The following is a 20,946-nucleotide window of genomic DNA, read 5'->3' on the forward strand; positions in this document are numbered from 1 at the left end:
CTACAGAAATGTTTTGGTAAGAAAGCACAGCATGATGAACAGTTATGGTGGTGCATTTTTTTTCAGATACTCACTAGCATAAAAATCAGCGTTGGGATTGAATGTGGACACAGCAAAGGAAAGGAAAGCAATCCCTATGGCTTAGTCTGATAATCCTCTGAAAGTAAATTGGCCCTACTCTAATCAACATAGTGGTTGGAAGAAAAGTGAAATCATTTCACTTCCGAGATAATAAATGACAAATGCCAGAAGGTGTCCTTGCGTGTTTCAATATACAGCTATTTTCTGTTCGATGCGTGTCTCTTATGCTAATCATTCAGTCCTGCTTTTAATTAATGAAGTTTAGTTTCACTTAGCTTGCCCTGTTGTGATAGTCCAGTTCAAAATGTTACCTGCTCTGCCCTTTCAAAAAACAGCAGTAATGTTACTTTTACCCATTTGAATGCATGACTCGCGGTGTTCCCTTTATAGGTTTCCGTGTCCAGACCCCAAACTGGGGAGACTGAGGAATGCACTCAAACCCCGTCTTTCTCCCTGGAGTGTCACTTTGTTTTGAACCAGTCTTGTTTTAGAATACTACTGCATTCTGTTCTAATTTTCCAGAGCCCCCTAATCTTCTTCCAGGCTCTTAATGATGTAGTTGATAATAGGATTGTTGGTATTAATTTGGAACAATAATGCCAGCTGCTTGCTTGGTGGCTATTGGCAGAGGGGTGACCTTGCAGGTCAGCTGAGGAGAACTGGAAGTGCTTTGATCTGATCTATACAGAGCTAGATCTGCCCACCCGAACAAAAGGAGCGGGTGAATTCTCTCTCCATGGGATGCTGATTCTTCTCCAAAGAGCACGGAGGACAGCATGGCACTGGCCTGTGATGCAGTCCTCGCTCGGATCAAGGATGTTTGTAAAAGAAACGGTTTGCTCATTCTCTCAGTGTTGTCAGTCACCATCGGCTGTCTTCTTGGATTCTTCCTGAGGACAAGACGACTCTCCCAGCAGGTAAGTCTGGCATGGCAGTGTATCACTACAGAGAAAATACCCTACTTACGTAACAAAAAGCAACTTGCAGAACTTCAGGATGGACTTTTGAAGAAAAAAAAGCATGTATATGTGTTTGTTAAATTTGTTTAATTTAATCTGTTAATTTAAGCTGTTCTTTGGCTCTTTTCACACATTCTAAAACAATATGTTTGCAAAGGGTTCTTGTCTTTAAGACACCTAGTAGGTCTAGCATAAGCATGTATAAACATGCAAGTATGGGTAATATGGGTGTTCAAGCTAGTTGAAATGTAGCATCTAATATAGACCTGTTAAAAAATGGTAATGGTATTAATTGGATTTTATATTACTTTGGAACATGTACAGCTGAAGAAAATGCTGGGAATATTTTTAATCACCAGATGTACAGAGGTACACATGTTTATATTCCACCAAAGGTATTTGTATATTAATAAATTTGAGATTTCCTATCATTAGCAGACCATGTTACTAAAGTCACTTGGGGATTTCTCCCACAGCATACTTCAACTAAGCTCTTTGCTGTATTAGTTGGACAGAGTAGGCAGGGCAACATGCATTGCTGAATGCATTGTTTAAGCACAAAATATAAATCTTAATTTAAAAATATGGCCCTTAGTAAATGCAACTAAACTAAAACCATTCTGTGTTCAGCTACTGCTAACTGCTGTCTGAACTACTTTTGTGTCCAAGCAGTAGCTTCATACACATCTAGGAAAACACACAAAATGCAAAATGAAGACATTATTCAGGGCAACCTATTAACAATAGTTCCCCAAGAGATGGCATATTTCATTTTTGTCTTCCTTTGTAAAGGAAGGAACAATGTAGTGTGTTTGTTGAATTACAGCATAATATGTAATCTCATATGTAATCTAATTAAATTTAAAATGATCTTTTGAAGACTACTATCTTTGACATTGTATATACCAAAGCTGCAGATTTTACCAGTGTTATCTGATCCACAGCTCTAGCAGGACTCATGAAGATAGATAGTCTTTATCTCAAAACAATAAGCATCTCTCCATGTATTTCTAGGAAATTAGTTATTTCCAATTTCCTGGTGAGTTACTGATGAGGATGCTGAAAATGTTGATTCTCCCACTGGTTGTCTCAAGGTAAGTGATTGTTCCAATAATTTCTGAAGTTTGCTAAATGAGATGTGTCATCACCACTGTTTTAGTCTTAACTGAATTACTGTCGAAGTGCCAGAAGCATTACTGATGGCTGGACATTCATATTTATAGTAGAGCTATGAGCATGTTTTTTAATCTATAGGATCGTTTCCACAATACCTCATATAGGTATTATTTGTTTAAAAACTAAATTTTTTTTAATTGATGTTTTCTTCTTTCCTTGTAATGGGAGGACTTTTTCCTTTACGCTAACTAGAAGTTAAATATATGGAATTAAATAAAGAACCCACTTTATCAAAAAGCCTACCTTAAATATAAACAATGGCAATAAAACACTATAGACATAAGATGAAAAAGCACTGTTAATTTATAGTCTTCTGCAGTATTTTGAAAGATGTGCTGTAGTATGATGAATATTGAAAAAAATCCATGTCTCCATGAACTAATAATGTATGCCTGGCTTCAGCTTGAAGTGATTTAGTACATTAAAGGCAGAACCTCTAATGGTGCAAGCTTATTGGTAGCAGAATTAATGATCTAGATCCTGGTACTGATGGATGGTGCATGGAAGCTGCCTTTGCAGTGGGTGGGCATAACTTAGGATAGGTCTTTTTCTGTCCTCTAAATTTGACTGTCTTCCAGCTGACCACAGTCACAAACACCAGTTGGGTGGCCAAAAGCTCTCCCATGTGCCCATTGCTGAGAGGACATATAAGGAGAGATAAAGAGTAACAAAGCTAACTTTACCTTACCAGATCTGAGGAAAAGTTCTTGCAATATTTGTTGCCTTTCCTTGAAGCCTCAGCTTCTGGTACCTAATCCATACACCAAAACATAATCTTCCACTGTAAGAAAAAAATAAGTTTATAGACTTCAGATTGCTGAGAGTTGCTGAAAATTAACACAACCCAGCACTAATTTTATTTTTAAATCATCTGTCTTTACATCTACCTTCTCGTGGCTTTTACAGAATAAAGCTGAGTCATGGTGTTTCATGCCTGAAACTGGCCATATGATCAGACTCATACCTGGTTCTGTCCCATACGGCTAAAGAACATCAAGACAAAACATGTTAAGAGATCTTTCTGAGAGGTGGAAGGAGAGTCTTCCAAGGAAAACAAGAATCTCACATGAGGAAGTGACGTAGTAAGGAGAGAAGGGGGTTGGAGCAGAGTCACATGGCCTTCCCTAAAATGTGTAGTTCTTTAGATCCCCTTGAGTTTTTTAGAGATGTGAGAAGGAGCAACAGCACAGTGGAGAAGAGCTGCTCTGGCACAGCCTGCAATAACTCTAGGTTACCTACAGCTGTGTCAGGAGTGAATCTCTGAGCCACACTGTCAGAACTGATGGACTCCATCCTCTGAGGGAGAGAAGAAACGCTACATCTTCAAAGGGATTAACTCTTCTTGCAAGACAGTATGAGTCCATCTCCCTGTATAACAAACTAACCATCACTTGCTACTGCATACTGAAATTTAAGGTTTTTGCAAGCAAAAAATACTCCAGATGTAATTACATTTTGTACAGTCATTTGTGGGGTTTTTTTCCCCACAAATATATTTCACAAAATCAGTAAACAAGTGCTCATATTTTTACCAATCTGCATGCACATTTAAACTAAATTTATTCGTGGATTTGGAATATCCTCAGCCTATCCTGCAGGATCAATGGAATTTAAATTATCTTTTAAATTACTCTCTATTATTGTTTACAAAAGCCTGGGGTACAGCATCATAAAAAGAGCTCTAAATCATACTCCTCTAGCTGAAATTAATGCAAGTTTTTCCTTGAACTAACAAATTAAAAAATCACTTGTAAAGAAAAGGAAGAGTGAGAAAGGAAGGTTAAAAGAGGCACTCAGTGCAAAATACCCTGTCTTCAAGTCCAGAGTTTATCTTGAAGGGCTGTAGCAGAAGGAAAAGGTGGCAAATGTGTGGATCAGAAAACTGATAATAGACTTAGAAAATCTTGCACTTACAGGTCACTAGAACAAATCCAGTCATAAACAGAAATGGCTGAAAATTTGTACTGTCCCTTTTTTGATCTGGTAGTTAGCAAGTTAGGACAGGAACTTTGTAGATTGTATCCATTAGGAATGAGAAACTGATGATATAGTTGGGTATCTCTGAATGTTCAACAGTTCCTCGAATGCAGAAGAAATCAGTTGAACAGGAGACTGTTTCTTCAATGTACAGTTGCTTGTTTTACCCAACTCTGTCCCAGCACCTGGAAGTGCTGCATCCCAGAGCTCCTGTACTTGTTCCTGATGTCTCCTGTCACCTATGGTCTTACTTTTTGTTTTCCCACAGACAGAAAAATCAACCACCAGCCTAACAATCTGGGCCTGCCTGAGCTTTTGTTTTTGTTGTGACATGGACTTTCATTAAGGATGGGGGTTGATACTATTTCAGTTATCCGGTTACATAAACAAGCTTCATAACATCATCTGACAACTCTAAAATAACTATTTATTTATTGCCCCCATCCTCTGCCTGAGGTTTAGCCCTGCTTATACCTATTAGTATCCACTGTGTCTTGTGTATAGAGTTTGCTCTTCTCAGCAATGAGAACAGGTACCCACACAGCAAAGGATGCCAATTCTATTAGCAACATAAAGAAAAAAAATTATAACAAATAGTCTGACGGTCTGTGTGTGCCCTAGGAATATTCAGTAATGGAGCATTACAAAATCAAATTTTAGACCCTCTAGTTACCAGATGTACAGCGCTTATTGTATGTATAAACATAGTTTACTATTTTTAAACGTGGAAATGGGATTATTAAAAGAGCTTGGAGAGAATAGGAGCCAAATCTGAACTCATAATTATACACTTAGGCTCTGCCTGAGCAGTTGGACAGAGGATGTCCTCAAGAAGCCTGAAAGATCGACTGCAGGAGACTTGAAGTTCCCCGATTCTCTGTGGGATAGAGGCATTGATCCTTATTTGACAACTGCAATGCAAATAATCTGTTTTTGCCTTTATATACAAAAGGTTTCAACACCTACCTCAGGTTTTCAAACAGGTACACACATACATTGCAGTGACAGAGGTGAATCTCAGTGCATCCTGCCCTGAGTCCTCTGATGATATGTTAAAAAAAACATGGGTCCAGGTCTTCAGACAGACATCTACTGATCAGCTGGCCCAAGGTGCTCAAGTTTGTAAAACCATCTTTCCTTCCATCTAATGCATTTCCCGGTATGTGTGGAGGCTCAGTCTGTATTATACCCTGTAGCCAGGAGATGGCTCTGTCTAGGAGACTGAGGAACCACCGGCTGTGATGGGTGTTTCATCACTCCAGTGGAGGGAGGACCTGTGTGCCTGGGAGGCCATTCATCCGAGGCATTTTTTAGTAGTGCTACCTATCCTGAAAACAATAAAACCTCTACTCTCTTTCACGATGGTTAATTATAAACTTACATCCACACACACACACACACGTATCCTTCACCTGAAAGTAGTGCTTTCAGGACAAGCTGACTGGCAGAGATAACTGTGTATCACTTTAGTTTCTCAACTTCTTAAATGTTTAAAATAATCAAATCTGTTGTCAGTGTCTTTGTGTTCTGCACAAAGCCAAAAACTGGGAGAGGAACAGTCAACTTTCACATTAATATCTTCTTACATTTGCTAAAGATAATAGACAAACAAATACAGCCTGGGTGATGAGTAGGTTGAGAGCAGCCCTGTGAAGAAGGACTGTGAGCCAGCAAGGTGTGCTTGCAGCCCAGAAAGCGACCCGTGTGCTGGGCTGCACCCAGAGCAGGGTGGGCAGCAGGGCGAGGGGGGGGGATTCTCTCCCTCTGCTCCGCTCTCATGAGACCCCCCTGCAGGGCTGGGTCCAGCTCCGGGGGCACCAACAGCAGAAGGACACGGACCTGCTCGAGTGGGTCCAGAGGAGGCCACAAAGATGCTCAGGGGGCTGGAGCACCCCCTGTGAGGACAGGCTGAGAGAGTTGGGGGGTTCAGCTGGAGAAGAGAAGGCTCTGGGGAAACTTTATAGTGGCCTTCCAGTACTTAAAGGGGGCTACAGGAAAGGGGGGAGGGACTCTTTATCAGGGGGTGTAGGGATAGCATGAGGAGTAATGGTTTTAAACTGCAAGAGGGCAGATTTAGATTAGATATAAGGAAGAAATTCTTTCCTGTGAGGGTGGTAAGACACTGGCACAGGTTGCCCAGAGCAGCTGTGGCTGCCCCCTCCCTGGCAGGGTTCAAGGCCAGGTTGGACGGGGCTTTGGGCAACCTGGGCTAGTGGAAGGTGTCCCTGCCCATGGCAGGGGAGTTGGGACTGGGTGATCTTTAAGATCCCTTCCAACCCGAACCATTCTATGATATATAATATAAACCCTCTGACCAAATCCTGCCTGTGCCAGCAGTGCCAGGCATGAGCACCAGCTTGAGGACAGTGCCAGCCATGCTGGCAGGTACTGTGCATAGCTCATGCTCTGTCATCTCCCTTTGGAGTGTCTTTGTCCTTGTGACCATTCCCTGCTCCATTATCTTTATCTCAGGTTACCAGTTCTGTACTGATCAGCTTCCAGTGGGCCACTTGATTTACAGTAAGCATTAAACTGCACTGACTTAAGATTTTGGGGGACACCGCTACTGAAACCTGATCGGTTACAACTTTGTATCTCATTGTGGCTGAGGTTTTGAAGAAACTGTGAACTCTGACTGAAAAATTTACCTCTGCTGAGGCATTTATAATGCTTCTTTTTGGCATGGATTCCTTCCAGTAGGCAGAGAGCTTACACTGTGGCATTTACCCCAGGATGGAAATTCAACTCTCCCTTTCTGTTGAAAACACAGAGGTGCCAGGGAGCCCGCAGGGGGGGAGGAGGAGGTCTGGCTCCCAGGGTGCTGCAGAGCTCTAGGCAGGCAGAACCAACCTCTGCACCAGACCTTCTGCGTCTTCAAAGAATAACTGCAAAATGTGTGGGCTGCAGATCTGTAAAGCAGGTGGGAGGAAAGGCAGGACTTGCAGCCCCTCGTTCTTTTTTCAGGATAATACTAGAGGTGCACAGATTATTTATTTCCTCTATTCAGCCTTACAGTTTCACAGACCTTTCAGGAACTTAATTCTCTCTTTTGAAGCCTTCAATCCCCTCTGTGTAATTTGAGAGAAAAATTAATTAAAATGTTATTAGTAAGGGCTCTCACACAGACTGCATAGCCTTGTTTCTTCAGGAAAGCAGGCTAAAGCCAGAGTTACACAGATTTACACCAGCTGAACATACTGATTCCTCTTTGTCTTATATATCTACCTATATATGTAATGGAAAATTGCATCCTTTATTTCAACACTGTCCTTGTTTATATGATTAAGCTTTTATCTGCTAATGGATACACAGCCCAGTTTTCTAAGACTGATTATCAGTAGGCAGCGAGATTGCTTGTGAGGAAGAATTGTCAGGGCAGAATTGAACTGTTCAGCTGTCGTAACACATGTCTTACCCCAATGAATATTCTCTTTAGAAAAACGAGTTTGTTTTGTTTAAGCTTAGGGTATTTATTACATTTTGTATTTATTTACCTCTGACCATTTTCTAGATATTTAAGAAATAACGAGTAGCAGAGATGTGATCCTTTTCCATGTGCCAAATCTGTAGAGATTGTTCCCTTTATAGTCAAAGCTAAGTAACTGATTTGACCTGTATTTTTTAAAAGTGTAAAGCTTGTTCCTCTGAGTATGTTGTGCCTGATACAAGCAGGTGTATGCTAATAAAATTTTCTACTTATTTGAAGGCTCATTTGGGGGTAGTAATAAATATTTGTTACTACTGGGGTTTGTTGCTGAATTTAATACAATATGCTAAATATAGAACTGTCTTCCTTTAAGGGCATTCCTGTCCATAATGACATCAGTTCTGGTAATCCCTTATCCTTCTGCTCAGATTCTTCAGTGGCTCATTCTTACTCATGCTGTTAAAGCCTAGTATTTAATTAGAAAATACTCCGTTACAGTAGCCTTTTCCCCATATCTTTTTTTTTTTTTTTTTCACAGCTCTCTGATTTGGGGAACACATTGGCATTTTAACATCCCACTAATGAAAAATATTGCTTATTCTGTTCTAATGGAATTCTGTCATTGTTCAGCTGTGCTGTGCCATACCAAATTTTGCTTCTCAGGACTCTTACTTACATCTGAAGAGCTGACAATTGTAAACACTGTGCAAGAGGATGTGGAGATGCTCTGGATGCAAGCAGATGTGAACTCACTTAGCCTACAAGCCAAACTCGGCAAACCAGTGCCAGATCCATGCTGGAAGCCTTATAGCCGCATTAGCGTGGCTTTGTGCCCAAGCTCATATGCAAAGGACTAATGTGGCTATATGGCTTCCAGACCAGCCTTGGCAGCAAAAGCAGAGCAAGTTCATGTCTGTCTGCTTTTGTCTGTGCAGACATACCCTAAATAACTTCATTTTGGGAGTTTAGGGTTTGGTTAAAAACATGCTGTGAGACAGGCCATTAGCTTGGGTAAATTGTGTCGTGCACTATTTTGCTTCTTGTCAGCTGTAGATTAAACTTGTAATAGAACACAGATTGGAGATTATTTGTCTGGTCTACTACTTAAGCTTACCATTTGTTAGGGATGAAACACAGGTGGAGGCCAGTACTGAAATTTGCAATCTAAATCTTCTACCATGATTATAAATCTGCCTGACATGGTCAATATAATGTCTATTCAGAAGGAAAATACAGATCTCTAAAAGGCTATGAAATCTATCTTTTTAAACCAAGAGGACAGACAAAATTAATTAACTCAGTAATACTGGTTTTCCATGAATATGTGCAGGACTGTGTCTTCTAATCCATTCCTGGTACTGAGAGATACTTTCTATGTTGTCATGACAAATTCACACAATTTAACTGAAGACTGAGTAGGAAAGGATAGATAACATAAGCTTCTGGTCAGTTTTGGCTTAATCTTTTCTGCTATGAATGAGTTAAATCATTCCCTCTGGTCATTCTTTCATAAATACCAGTCATTCTGTTCCTGTGCTTGTGCAGCTGCCAAACTGGGGCATAATCAAGTGCAATCAAATTTATGTACTGTATTATCTAGTGAGGTGTTGAGGAGCAGCTGTGAAATGCTGCCTACAGCTCTCTGAGGAGCCTGCTCTGAACAATGTTTTATAGTGTACCAAAGCAGCTGTATTTTCCCATAGAATAAAATTGGTCTTGGAAACACAGGGCTTTTTCTTCACATTACTGGACTCTGGACTTTTCCCTCTATTTCATGTGTGTTATCTTGTCAATAGAAAAATATCGGCTCTTGGGAACAGGTCTTCCCCAAAAGAGGAGGGTAAACCTTCTGCTGGGTTAGTAGGGGAAAATCTGTGGGGTACCTAAATGATGACATAAAGTGTGTATAAAATTCCATTTCTGAATGACCTGTCATGTGTAAATAATAATAAAAATACATCTCACTCCAGTGAGAACAAGCCCTTTCCCAGGATATGCAATCTAGTCTTTAATGTGGAGAAAGTCAGTCTGGAGATAGGAGTTTTAAGGTTACTAGAGGGGATAAATATATTTACTTTCAAAATGAAAAGCAAAACTGTACTTAGATGAAACTGAAAGGGAAGGGTTGCCCAAGGGAAAGAACTGGTGTGACAGCAACCTCACTTAATACCATCATACTACTTTATATTATCCACATTACTATTATATTGCAGAACTGATGTCAGATTACCCTGAAAGTTCTCCAAACAATGCTTTGAGATTGCTTGAGCTTGTAGAAGAAATTCAATTCTACCTTCTTAAGAAACCTTATTAAGAATCCCTCCTCCATGCCTCAGACATCTTCAGGGGTTTCACTACATTATCATCTGTAACATTATCGATGTTCTTAGCTGTGTTTAGGAATATGGACTCTTAATGGCCAGATCACATACTGTTTTCTAGTGTTTTCTTTTGCTTGTGCAACCTAGACGTCCAAAACTCTTTCAGTGAAAAATGACATGCTGCAGAGTTATGCATGGTGTAATGACAAAATTGGACCAAATCAGTACAAATTATTTAGGTAGTGTCAGTAAGAATCTGGTGATGTATAACAGAAATTTATGGTCATGGAGTGAATGGGTGTGGAAAGCACTGAAGTGATTACAAATGGGGTATGAGCAGTTTGTGTCCTGACAGAATTTATCTGTAGTCCTCTAAGAGCTCTAAAATACTTAGTGTCTCGCAAAAGAAATGGCCATGACGTGAAGCTTGAGGGGCTGGCTGGATTCCCCCTATTTCCTTAGGACAGAAACATGTGCAAACTATAAACAGTTGAATTAATCTGACATTTGTTTACAACCAAAATTTGTGTTTTAATGCTTTTGCCCTTCTCTTAATCCCGAAACACTTGAAAGAACTGACAGAACAGAAAATCCAGTATTATTAAGATTTTTGGCTCTTTCCACAGATGTGAAGCTGCACATCCATATTTAATACATAATTTGTTTCCATTTGCATCCTGACTTTTGAATTTAGGATTTATTTTTTTTTTTTTTAGTAAGTACAGCTAAAGTTAACAATCCAGCCTGAATTCTGCATGAGCTATACTACAGTGTCTCAGATCTCCTTTATCAGTCAGTGATCAAAGGTTGCTGTTCATCCCTTCCAGCATTCACAGATGTATTGCTGTAGCCTCACATATTGGGCTGTTTGGGAGGAAGCAGTGACAGAATAGCCATTGGACATTGATCTTCACTGTGTGCTGTACAAAGTCCTGCCTTGTTTACATTAGCCCATAGAAACAGATTTCCTATCACACCCTAAGAAAAAAAAAATGCACGATGTGAATTCCTGGCAGGATTTTTGCTATATATGTCAGTTTATCATTAACAGTTACAAGTGTTAGATTATAAGGAAAAGGAGATCTCAACATTTTGGGTAAAAAATAAAACTATTTTATGAGACCTTTTAAAAAAGCAATCTCAAAAAGCTTCATGTTATGATCTACTAGAAATGTAGATTTGATTTCTTTTGTAGATTTCAGTTTCTTTTCCAGCAACCTAGCTGTAAAATTAAATACAATCACTGCAGACGGTGTATTGCAGACAGCAAGATCTTATAACATATTGTTCATTGTTTGAAGATCAAGAACTAGATTTTCCATCGTGCCTGACACCTCTGAGCTTCTACTGTGTTTAGTAAAAGAGCTCTATGATGAGGCTCTCTGAAAAGTTAATTTGCATTTATAGTGCTATATATGGCTGATAGTCTAACCATACAGAAACTGCTGCCAACAGTCCTATTAGTAAAACAGCTACCACTTTTTGTATTTTTTTTTCTGAGCATATACACTATTTCATTTATACCAAGATCTCTAAACTTTAGAAATGCTGTTTCCTATTAGTTAATTTTCAAAGGAGACAAACCTTAGTAGCCCCCTGGATCTTCAGGAGGATTCTAGACTTCTTGTCTCCTTTGAAAATCACACTATAATACTATAAAACTTTTAATAATACATGCCATTGTGGATCGTTCCACTGACTACAAGTGATCATGATATTTCCTTAGCTGTGTTGAGATCAGCAGAAGCCTGCTAGTACACCAGCAGTCTGCAAAGCTATTGAAGTCTGAGTAAAATTCACAGAGAGCCTAGGTGTCATTTTATTGCCTGTCTGGACTGTACACAAACATACACAGAAAGAGTCTCCATTTGTACAAATGGGCCACCCTTCTACAAGTGCACAACACATACCTGATCCAGCTTAGTTCAGGGTGTGAGCATGGATTATTGCTGGATTTTATCTTCCTGTGTACTTAGACAAATGGTGTCACACCACATGAGAGGTCCTGGCATCACTCAGAAGTGGGTGGATGGGACTGGAGGTGTAGGGTGGCACCAGCTTCCAAGCAAGATGCCACTTGATTGTCTGTAATACAGGTACAGACCACCAGATGTGCTAACTAGCTGTTTGCACATGTATGGGCGGGCAGGAGGCATTTTTACCTGTGCAGTGTGATATGACATCTGGAGATGAAAAAACAAAACTATAACATATCCCTCTAAGTAAGATCAGACCATGTAGGGTGAAGCAGAGACTTGGTTGGGCTACGGTCCTCCTACCAGTAGCACTGTCACTCTGCCATGTGATGAAAGCAGCAGGCTTCTCTATCGTACCCATACCATATCTAAAGTGAAAGAATATCCTGGGAAGAAAAAGTCATTCTGATCCCTCTTTCACACTGCTGAAATAATTTTAACGACACTAGAGACTAAGAGGAAAATCAAGCATCAAACAACAGAAAGAGCCAGAGAAAAGTGTCTTATCTCTTTCTTCCATTACTGTAGATAGTCTTACTTTCTTTGTTGCAAACTGTTCCTCCATAAATGGTACTTCCATGGAAGTAAAGCAGCCTATCGTGAAAGCACAGATAGCTGGGCACAGGTGAAAAAAAGTCTGATGCTCCAGATCTCTGCAATACAGAGATCACTTCAGGCGTATCTTTCTTCCCTGTAAGTCGTTTGTCTTTATTTAAAATGCCCTAATCTCTCTGTTTCCTTGTCTGTAAAATGGAGATACTGCCTTCCTGTACGATAGTAGGTTATATTTGTGAAGCATTTTAAGATGATTAAAGCACTTGTGCTATGGAAATGGAAATTATTACCATGTTGAAACTTGAAGGCACTGACCTTGACAGAAAGGTAAGCAGCAGCCTGCCTGCATGATCAAGCAGCATTAGTGAAGCCAGCACTTCACTTTCATGATGCTCAAATGTAATATAATCATCTCTAATGTAGCTGCTAGAGGAGCTTCCCAGCCTCACTGGGAGAACTTGCTTAGGAACGTCTTTTCTAGAGCATGCAATTAAAAAATGAGAATGCAAGGGAGGGTATGGGATGCATGAAAACAAACATGATTCTAGGAACAACTGTTGGTGGTTAATACTTGACCATTACTTCTTGACAGGATTAATGTCTTTCTAATCACACTAATCCCTTCTGATAACTTTATCCATAATCCATCTATTTCAAAGCAACATCCAGATGGCTTCTGGTGGAGAGGAAGACAAAATAAACATGCAGAATGGGGTCTTAACAGCAGCTTCTTGTCTCTTCCCTTTCTGGGGATATAGGTTTTGATCTTGAGACAGATCAAAAAATGTGCTTTCATCAGAGAGCAATAGAAAAACTAGAAGATTGCAGAGAAGACAAAAATTTTTATTTTTATTTGTAAATAAAATACTTCGTAAGAGCTCTGATGTTTATCAGTGCCAGCCAGAACAAGCCTAGAGGTGCTCATAAGGGTTTAGCTACTTGTTTGCATGGGACTCATTAGATTTCCAAGATATTGAAAAAATTCCCTTCCTCATTACATCAAAATTGCTATAATAGTTTGGGGGCTTTTACACAGATTTCTCTCAAAGCAGACATGAAACTTATTACTTAATGATTTTATTGGTTTGTACTATAACCAATATTGTACACAACCTAGTAACTGACTTAACTTTTTTAATAAGTCACATATAATAGTAATTCCTAGAGTTGATAAGGTGTTCCTCTTCCCTTCTAGTTTCCCCTTAATCTAGGTTTCATTAGATCTTCCATGATCCTGGATTCACTCTTCACCTTCCTCCCTCAACAATGACTCCATAAAGAAATAATTCATTGTAACCTTTCATAAATCACATGGAGACAGTCCAAAAAAAAAGTAAAGAAACTTTAATCAAGCCATCCTATATAAAATAATTTAGCTAGGACATTTTTACAATCAGCAATGAAACAATTGAAGTCTTAGTGAAATAACTGTTTTAAATATCTGTCCCACTAAAATGCTGCAAGTAAAGGTTACTGGCTTTCTGACTTTCTTCAACAGAAATGTGGCTAGAGAAGAGACAGATTTGGCTGCATCAGAACAACTTATTTCCCAGAAAACAAAGCAGAGTAGATTTAGAATTTCCTAAGTTCCAGTCAAAAAGCATACAAACCTTAGAAAGACTGTAAACCTGAAAATATTGTGGAGCATCAGGTTTGCATTGTGTAGAGATCTTCAGGTTGTCAAAACACAACTTTGAAGAGGCATGAAAGCCACAGACATATAAGGACCATAGGACAGATATCTACAGATACACAGCAGATACAACTATTTTGGAGGCTATTCTTCAAATTATGTGTAGTCTCTGAGGATATGCAATTTCATCCAAGATTTGTTGGATAAACAGATAGATAGAATTAAAAAAATAAAGCAGACTATTCTAGACAGAAGAAAAGCCACAGAAAGATCATTTTCACATGTAATTGGAACAACCAATGCAGGAGATAAAGAGGTCATGGGGCTACTTAGTTTATTATGGTGTCTGTTATTATATCCAGCATCAGATATTTCAAAGCAAGGTGCAAGAAACAAATCATAGCAATCAGATATGTCACTTAAATCCTGCTCTACAAGATCCAATATCCCTTCCAAAACTCATTAATACATATTTTTTAAAGCCTTAGGCTTGACATAATTTTTTTCTCTACTATTTTTTTCTATCTAAGAAATGGTCTCTGAACATGAAATTGCATTTTTATGGATTTTTTTTTGCCAGACGGATTAAATGAGATGTACTGTAATTATTCAGAAAAGCTACAGATTGTTTTTCATTGTCTTAATCCTGTTTTGTCCGTTTGGAAATCATTAAAACATGTTATGGAAGCTATGCATGAAACATACGTGTAGAAGCTACTTAGCTATATAGTAAGTCAAATTATTTTAATCTATGAATTGAGTATTTGACCTGTTATTTCAAGCCTAGCCAGATTCTGAGGCTTGACAAGAGTTAAAGGTACACTATTTTTCATTCCACTGTGCTTCATGAGATTCTAGTAGTGGATGGCATGGGAACACCTTTGTTCAGTCTTAGAAGAAGCTTGGGAAACCGCTGGGGAAGTTTTTATATAGCCAAGAGTGTCTGGTGAAAATTAGATTTAAAGGGAAAACCTGAACATGATACAATCATCTTAAGTTAAACCATCTGGAAGCTTATTCCTCCTGAATTCCCTGTTCCCTAGGAAATAAGAAAAGTACATTTTCTTGTCATTCTTTGGCTATGCTATGTGACTGTTAGCGCTCTAGACATTAACGGTGAGGAACTCCTGTGATAGAACTGTGTATTACGTACTTCATACAATAGCTGTCATTATCAATAAGTCTCTTAATCCTTATGTCTTCTGTCTTCTTCCCTCTAACATCAACCAGGAAGTCAAATGAAAAATAGTTAATGAGCAATTACTGTGTCATACTAGCTACTGGCATTTCTGAAAATTATTCTGAGCAATTGCTTACAATGACACGACCAGTGTTACTCCACAGCCTTTGGAGAAGGGCTTCCACTGGTCCCTTCTTAAAACTGAACAATGAAGGCCATGAAAAACTCAGGGCTTTGTCTGAACCCAGACCTTTGTTCATGTTTCTGTCACACCAGAGTTACTCCCATTGCAACCCCATAGTTAATTACTTTTGAGGACCTTCTCATCACAGCATGAACTGAGCATAACTTTATCTGGTGACAGGATAATCTCATTATAGATGATGATCTTGTTAATGAATATCCCCAAGACAGAGCAATCTCATTATTAGCCCCCTCAGGATTTGTCACCTAAGAGCCAATGTATGATTAGATTCTAGCTGCTCAACATCCTCCCAGATCTTAATGGCCCAACATCTTGAGGCTGAGGTAGCACCCCCAAAAGCACATGCAAACCACTGGGCATATTTAATTAGGATTTTTGTCCCTAAGTACTTCTGGACATACTTGTCAGGTGAACAAGCAAAACAGTTCAAGCACTATGTGCAGGATTCATCTCTCCATTGCTCTGTAGAACACAATGCAGCAGCATCAAGAACAACAGAAACAGTCTGGCTTTACCACATTGATAGTGGCTTCAGGGCAGTACCAGGAAAAGAAGTATATTTTCTGTCTCCTCAGTAGTACCCTCTCCAAGTAATCACTCTGCATGGCATCCTACCTACAAGTTACAGATATGCTGGTCAATAGTCAGACCTTCATACCACTGGTGTCTGTTTCCCTGCATAATATATCTATAAAGAACACAGAAAATTATTACCATGAAAAGCATCCAGCTAGTTAACAATCAACCTGATTTTAATTTTTCCTCTTTTTTTCTGGGAAGGTTAGGGCGGAGGATGGAACAGTGCTGAAGCCTAGTACAATATAGGTATCTCCTGTGGGCATCAAGAAGGTGTTGAACTGGCTCAATGGCCTGTGAAACCTCAGCCTGCAAGAAGAGTTCAGTCCTAGGAATCTAATAACAACCTAGAGGTAGTTTTACAAAAAAGTAACACATTAATTTGAGATAAATGTATTTAACTCAACTGTTTTATCAAACATATGTTTTAGAATATTTACTCTTCCATATGGACCCATCCAAAGGAAATGCCAAGGAACTAAGTATCATTGCTGCTGGTGGTTTTTTAATGTGTAGTGCTGTGTTTGTACATGTGTAGTGCTTTACAGACATACAGGAAGGTGGAATTTTTATCAAATGAAATGATAAAAGAGAGGGAAGAACAATGGTTACAAGAGTGAGAGTTATCAAGATGCTAATTTTCTAAATGATCCGTATTACAGGTGCGACCAATGTTTTCCCTTGCTCCTAAGTGTTAACAAAACCCATGCTAGATGAGATTGGCAATGCAGAAAAGCAATACATTTTCTTAATTAATCTAGTGGATAGCAGGAACCTGAGCACTAAATCCCACCCATTTGCTTTCATTAAATCTACTATAAAGGTTAAGCTGCACTTTAGCATGGGCTCTAGACAACCTCACTCAGCAGAGTGAGGTCAAGGAGATCTCATTCAAGGAGCTGCAGCTTAGTAAATGACTATTTATGAGGAAAGGCCTGATAAATGGTTCTGTTTTGATGAGAAAGCTAGACAGTGGGGCACACCAAATAGTAAATGTGATATTTTATTTCACCTGCAGTTTTCCTGGCATGTGTGCTTTCAAGAGTTTACAAGAGAATTATTAGAAGCTAAATCTCATTTTAAAGGGCCAAGCAACAATGGTGTCACTGGAAACTCAAATCTCAGCCTCAGGTCACTTGGAAACAGCCATCAGGGTCTGTATCAGAGCAGCCTGGAACAAGTTCAGGGACTAAACAGTGCCCTGTCTAAGGGTCAGTGGGAGCTAAAGCACTTGGTGGAGAGTTGGCAGAGGCAAGCTATACAAGCAAGAGGATGGACACTGGTCATCCTCTGGCATGGTGGGCAGAGAGCTAAAGAGGAATGAAAAGGCTGAAGTGACCACAGTATTTTCTTTGCACCCCACTGTGAAGCCACACCTGCCCATGAAGGAGTTTCCTCTGCATGCCATACACTGTATCCACTTGGACTGGAGGCACAGTGAACCGCAGTTTGCTCCCCAATGTACCCCCTGGTAAAGCAAAAATATATTGTGCTTTGTATTGATTTAGAAAGTGTAAAAAGTTATTCTAAAAAGTAAAAAAAAAGGACTATATGACAAAATTGCCCCTTAGTGTTTTTAATTTTGAAGTTGTGGTCCTGGCTCACAAAGGAAGGGGTGAGAGGATTGACCAGATTTCCTTCAGAGGTTCTTTCAAACCCTAATTGTTCTATAATTCTGTAAAATTATATGTAGAGCTTCACACCTAGGTTTTTATGACTGATTATTGCCATTGCTCCTGTGAACTGAGCCATCATATGTGTAGGTTATGTAAAACTGTCCCTTGAACTTCAGGGAACAGTCCATGGGATGCAGTTCCCATGTGTGCAGTCTGAGCTTGCAAGTTCCTTCAAGTCACCAGGATCTCACACAGCAATTGGGAACATCCCTTTAGTCACACAGGCTACAGCTTTAGTGTTACTGGCAAGCTTCTAAAAAACTGGTATGTAGGCAATCCTAAGAGAAGTAGGTAAACTGGAATAATTACGATATCGGGTTTTCAGCTGCATTAATGTTATGCAAAAGATACTGTATATGTTGTGTTTTCTTTCCACAGCTTAATGTCTGGGCTAGCAGCCCTGGATGCCAAGACTTCCAGTCGATTAGGTATCATAACTGTCACTTACTACCTGTGGACAACATTTGTGGCTGTGATTGTGGGAATAATTATGGTCTCCATTATCCATCCTGGTGGAGCAGCACAGAAGGAGGCCACTGAAGAGGGTGGAAAGCCCATCATGAGCTCTGCAGATGCACTGCTTGACTTAATCAGGTAACTACATTCTTTCTGCTTTCTGAAGGTAACATTTTGTATGTAACTGCGTGAGAAACCGTGGTCTGATGATAAATTCTGAACCTAAGGATGAACATTTTGTTTAAATCTAGAAAAAGTAAATTTCAGAAGATGATTTTCAAGTTATCAGATGTTTATACTGGCTGTTTCTAGGAAAATTTAAATGAATGGCCACCAAATGTATCAGAAGTACTAAGAACACTGGATAGGGTTTTTTTCACCCCCACCGAATCACATGTAGCCTGTGGATCTCACCATCAAATCTATTATTAAAGTCAAGAGAGTATTAAAATGTAATGTTAATTTAAATAAGGGCAGACAGTTTTAACAGGAAAAACCTTAAATATAAGGGCTGAAATCCAAATTTTTCAGGAAATAGTTCTTAAAAGTGCTGTTAAAACTGCTCATAGCAACTCTCAGATAAAGTACACAAGACCACTGTTGTGATCTTTTTATGCCTTATTTTTGTGATATTATTTGTTCTGCTTTGTGGCTTTTTCCTGTTTATTCTATTTTGTTTGGCAGAAGGGAGGGTTGTTCTTTTCAACCAACATCAGAGCACTGATGGTATTTTGATAGCCTTGCCTGAATATCCCTCTTTGTCTTGGCATTTCAGGTGCTAATGGGATTAGTTTCCCGACTGAACATAGTATGTGCCTCAGATTTATTTTGCTCATGCAGAAAGACCAAGTTTTGCCTTTGGTTGGTGATCTCATACTAGGGTTTTTAGGCCAAGTGTGCATCTGAACCACAAAGAGTTCTCTTTGAAGTCTGACTTATTAAAATTTAAAATGTTGCACATTTTGTCTTTCAAAACCCCAAATTCCTGATCCTGACAGGGTGTCAGCACACAAAGTACTTTAATTACGGTTACTGGGACGTCAAATCAGAAAGAACTGGGATGAAAAGCTTATAAAAATATTTTTTTTTCTCCTTCAAGTTGCACTTAGCCAGGCCATCTGAAACTTCCATGTTTTCCATGCTTTCCAAAAAACCACTGTCTTCATCTGTAGTGGGAAGATGCCCACTTCGTGGCATTCATACCTCCCCAGTAACCTTGCCATGATGTACGTGCAGTGGAATTTATGCATGTGGGTTTGTGACATTAGATCACATTATTCTGTTTCTGATGCATAAAGGACTCTAATTCTTACACCAAGAGAAAGGAACTCAGCAAGTTACTGGAGCTTTGAATCCCTTAGTACAACAGAGTAGCATAAGAAGTAAAAGGGGATTTAAGAAAACTGTAATCTTAATTATTATCTTCGTAGTGGCAGTGTTTGGAACCCCTTTCTGGTGTGCTGAGCTGTTTCTAAGGCCTTGGTCTTAGACAAGTAAAGGCATAATGAGACGCATGGTGCAATGTTACATTCAAACTGACCTTACAGCTGTCTCCGGAAAGGGTCTCCCTCACCATATGTTCCCATCTCCTTCCTCACACCAGCTTTTCGAGACCCAGAGCAAGCAGGTTCATGGAGATGAATCAGATGAAAAGTAATTTGGGCATGCAAAATCTAAATTCAGTTCTGTAGTATCACGTTTGCATAAAACAACTGAATGTCTGTGTGTCTGGAACCTGAGATCTGAGTTACAATTTCATCACTTCATCTGTCTGGCTAATTCCTGTACACCACAGGTTTAGTGTTGAGGTTTGGAACACTATTCTGCTGAGCCTCACTGCAGGTAAAATACTATGTCCTGATCTAAATATTTGCAAATATCATCTATCATTTCAATTCCTACAAACATTTACCTGAGCAAATTATAACAGTTTGCATTTATATTTCAGGTATTCGTATTTCCAGCCAGGCATGTGTTTTTAGCCTGTAAAACCTTAAAGTCTTCACTGGTTTGGGCAGGTGTCAACAATGACAACCCAAGAGCCACTCTCATTACTGAAGCTTGAAAAGATAGAATAAAACTCACTGTCCTTTTGTTGTGCTAAGCAGCAGTCACAGCTGCAATCTTTCTATCCCGAGTGCACAAACTGATGGTTGTTATTCCTTCAGTATGGAAAAAACATTATTTGCTAAATAAATAAATAAGAATAACACAACTGTGGGGAACGGGCTTTCAGCCTAGGCAAACACTATGGGTGAAATCCTTGGCTCTGCTGAAGTCAATTGCAAAACTCCTAAATATCTATGTGGAAGTCTGGATTAAATGTAATGATGTATCTGCTGGTTTGAGCTAGAAAAGCTGATCCTTTAGTTCAATGATAAATCACTTCCATTCACAGCTGGAGACCATCTTTTTTGGTCCAGATTGGCTTATCTTCTCAATTCATTAATTTCCCCTCAATTTATCAATTGCATATGTGCACAGAAGTTTACACAGGAAACATCTGGTATTCTGCAAATGAAGAATGATAAATGTGCAAGTGGGAAGATGATATATGTGACATAATTGTGGGGTTTATTTTAAAAGGATGAATCTTGGCATGGAGATACACGTATTCATCCTCACTGATTTCAGATCTGAAGCCACTTTGAAATGATGAAATTCTTGGTGATGTTTTATATGACATTGTCAGGTCGGGAATTTTTGGCAGGGAAGATGTTGCTAGAAATCGAATTTCTTGAATTTCTG

The 20,946-nt window shown here is 39.3% G+C and overlaps 1 protein-coding gene across 5 annotated transcripts in view; it reads left to right on the forward strand.

Moving 5' to 3' along the window:
• Positions 1-734: 734 nt before the first annotated feature.
• Positions 735-20,946, forward strand: part of SLC1A7 (solute carrier family 1 member 7) — a 58,076-nt gene continuing 37,864 nt past the window's right edge. For 2 of the 5 annotated variants that reach the window (XM_074906180.1, XM_074906179.1), the window contains exons 1-3: positions 736-998; positions 2,055-2,134; positions 18,121-18,336. In XM_074906180.1, the coding sequence (XP_074762281.1) occupies positions 858-998; positions 2,055-2,134; positions 18,121-18,336 (437 nt within the window). In that variant the 5' untranslated portion in view covers positions 736-857. Of the gene's footprint in view, positions 999-2,054; positions 2,135-18,120; positions 18,337-20,946 lie in introns of all 5 variants that reach the window. The other 3 variants (XM_074906181.1, XM_074906177.1, XM_074906182.1) reach the window with 3 other exon arrangements.

This window comes from Athene noctua, chromosome 5 (assembly GCF_965140245.1).
Source record: "Athene noctua chromosome 5, bAthNoc1.hap1.1, whole genome shotgun sequence".
In the NCBI taxonomy this organism is placed as follows: domain Eukaryota; kingdom Metazoa; phylum Chordata; class Aves; order Strigiformes; family Strigidae; genus Athene; species Athene noctua.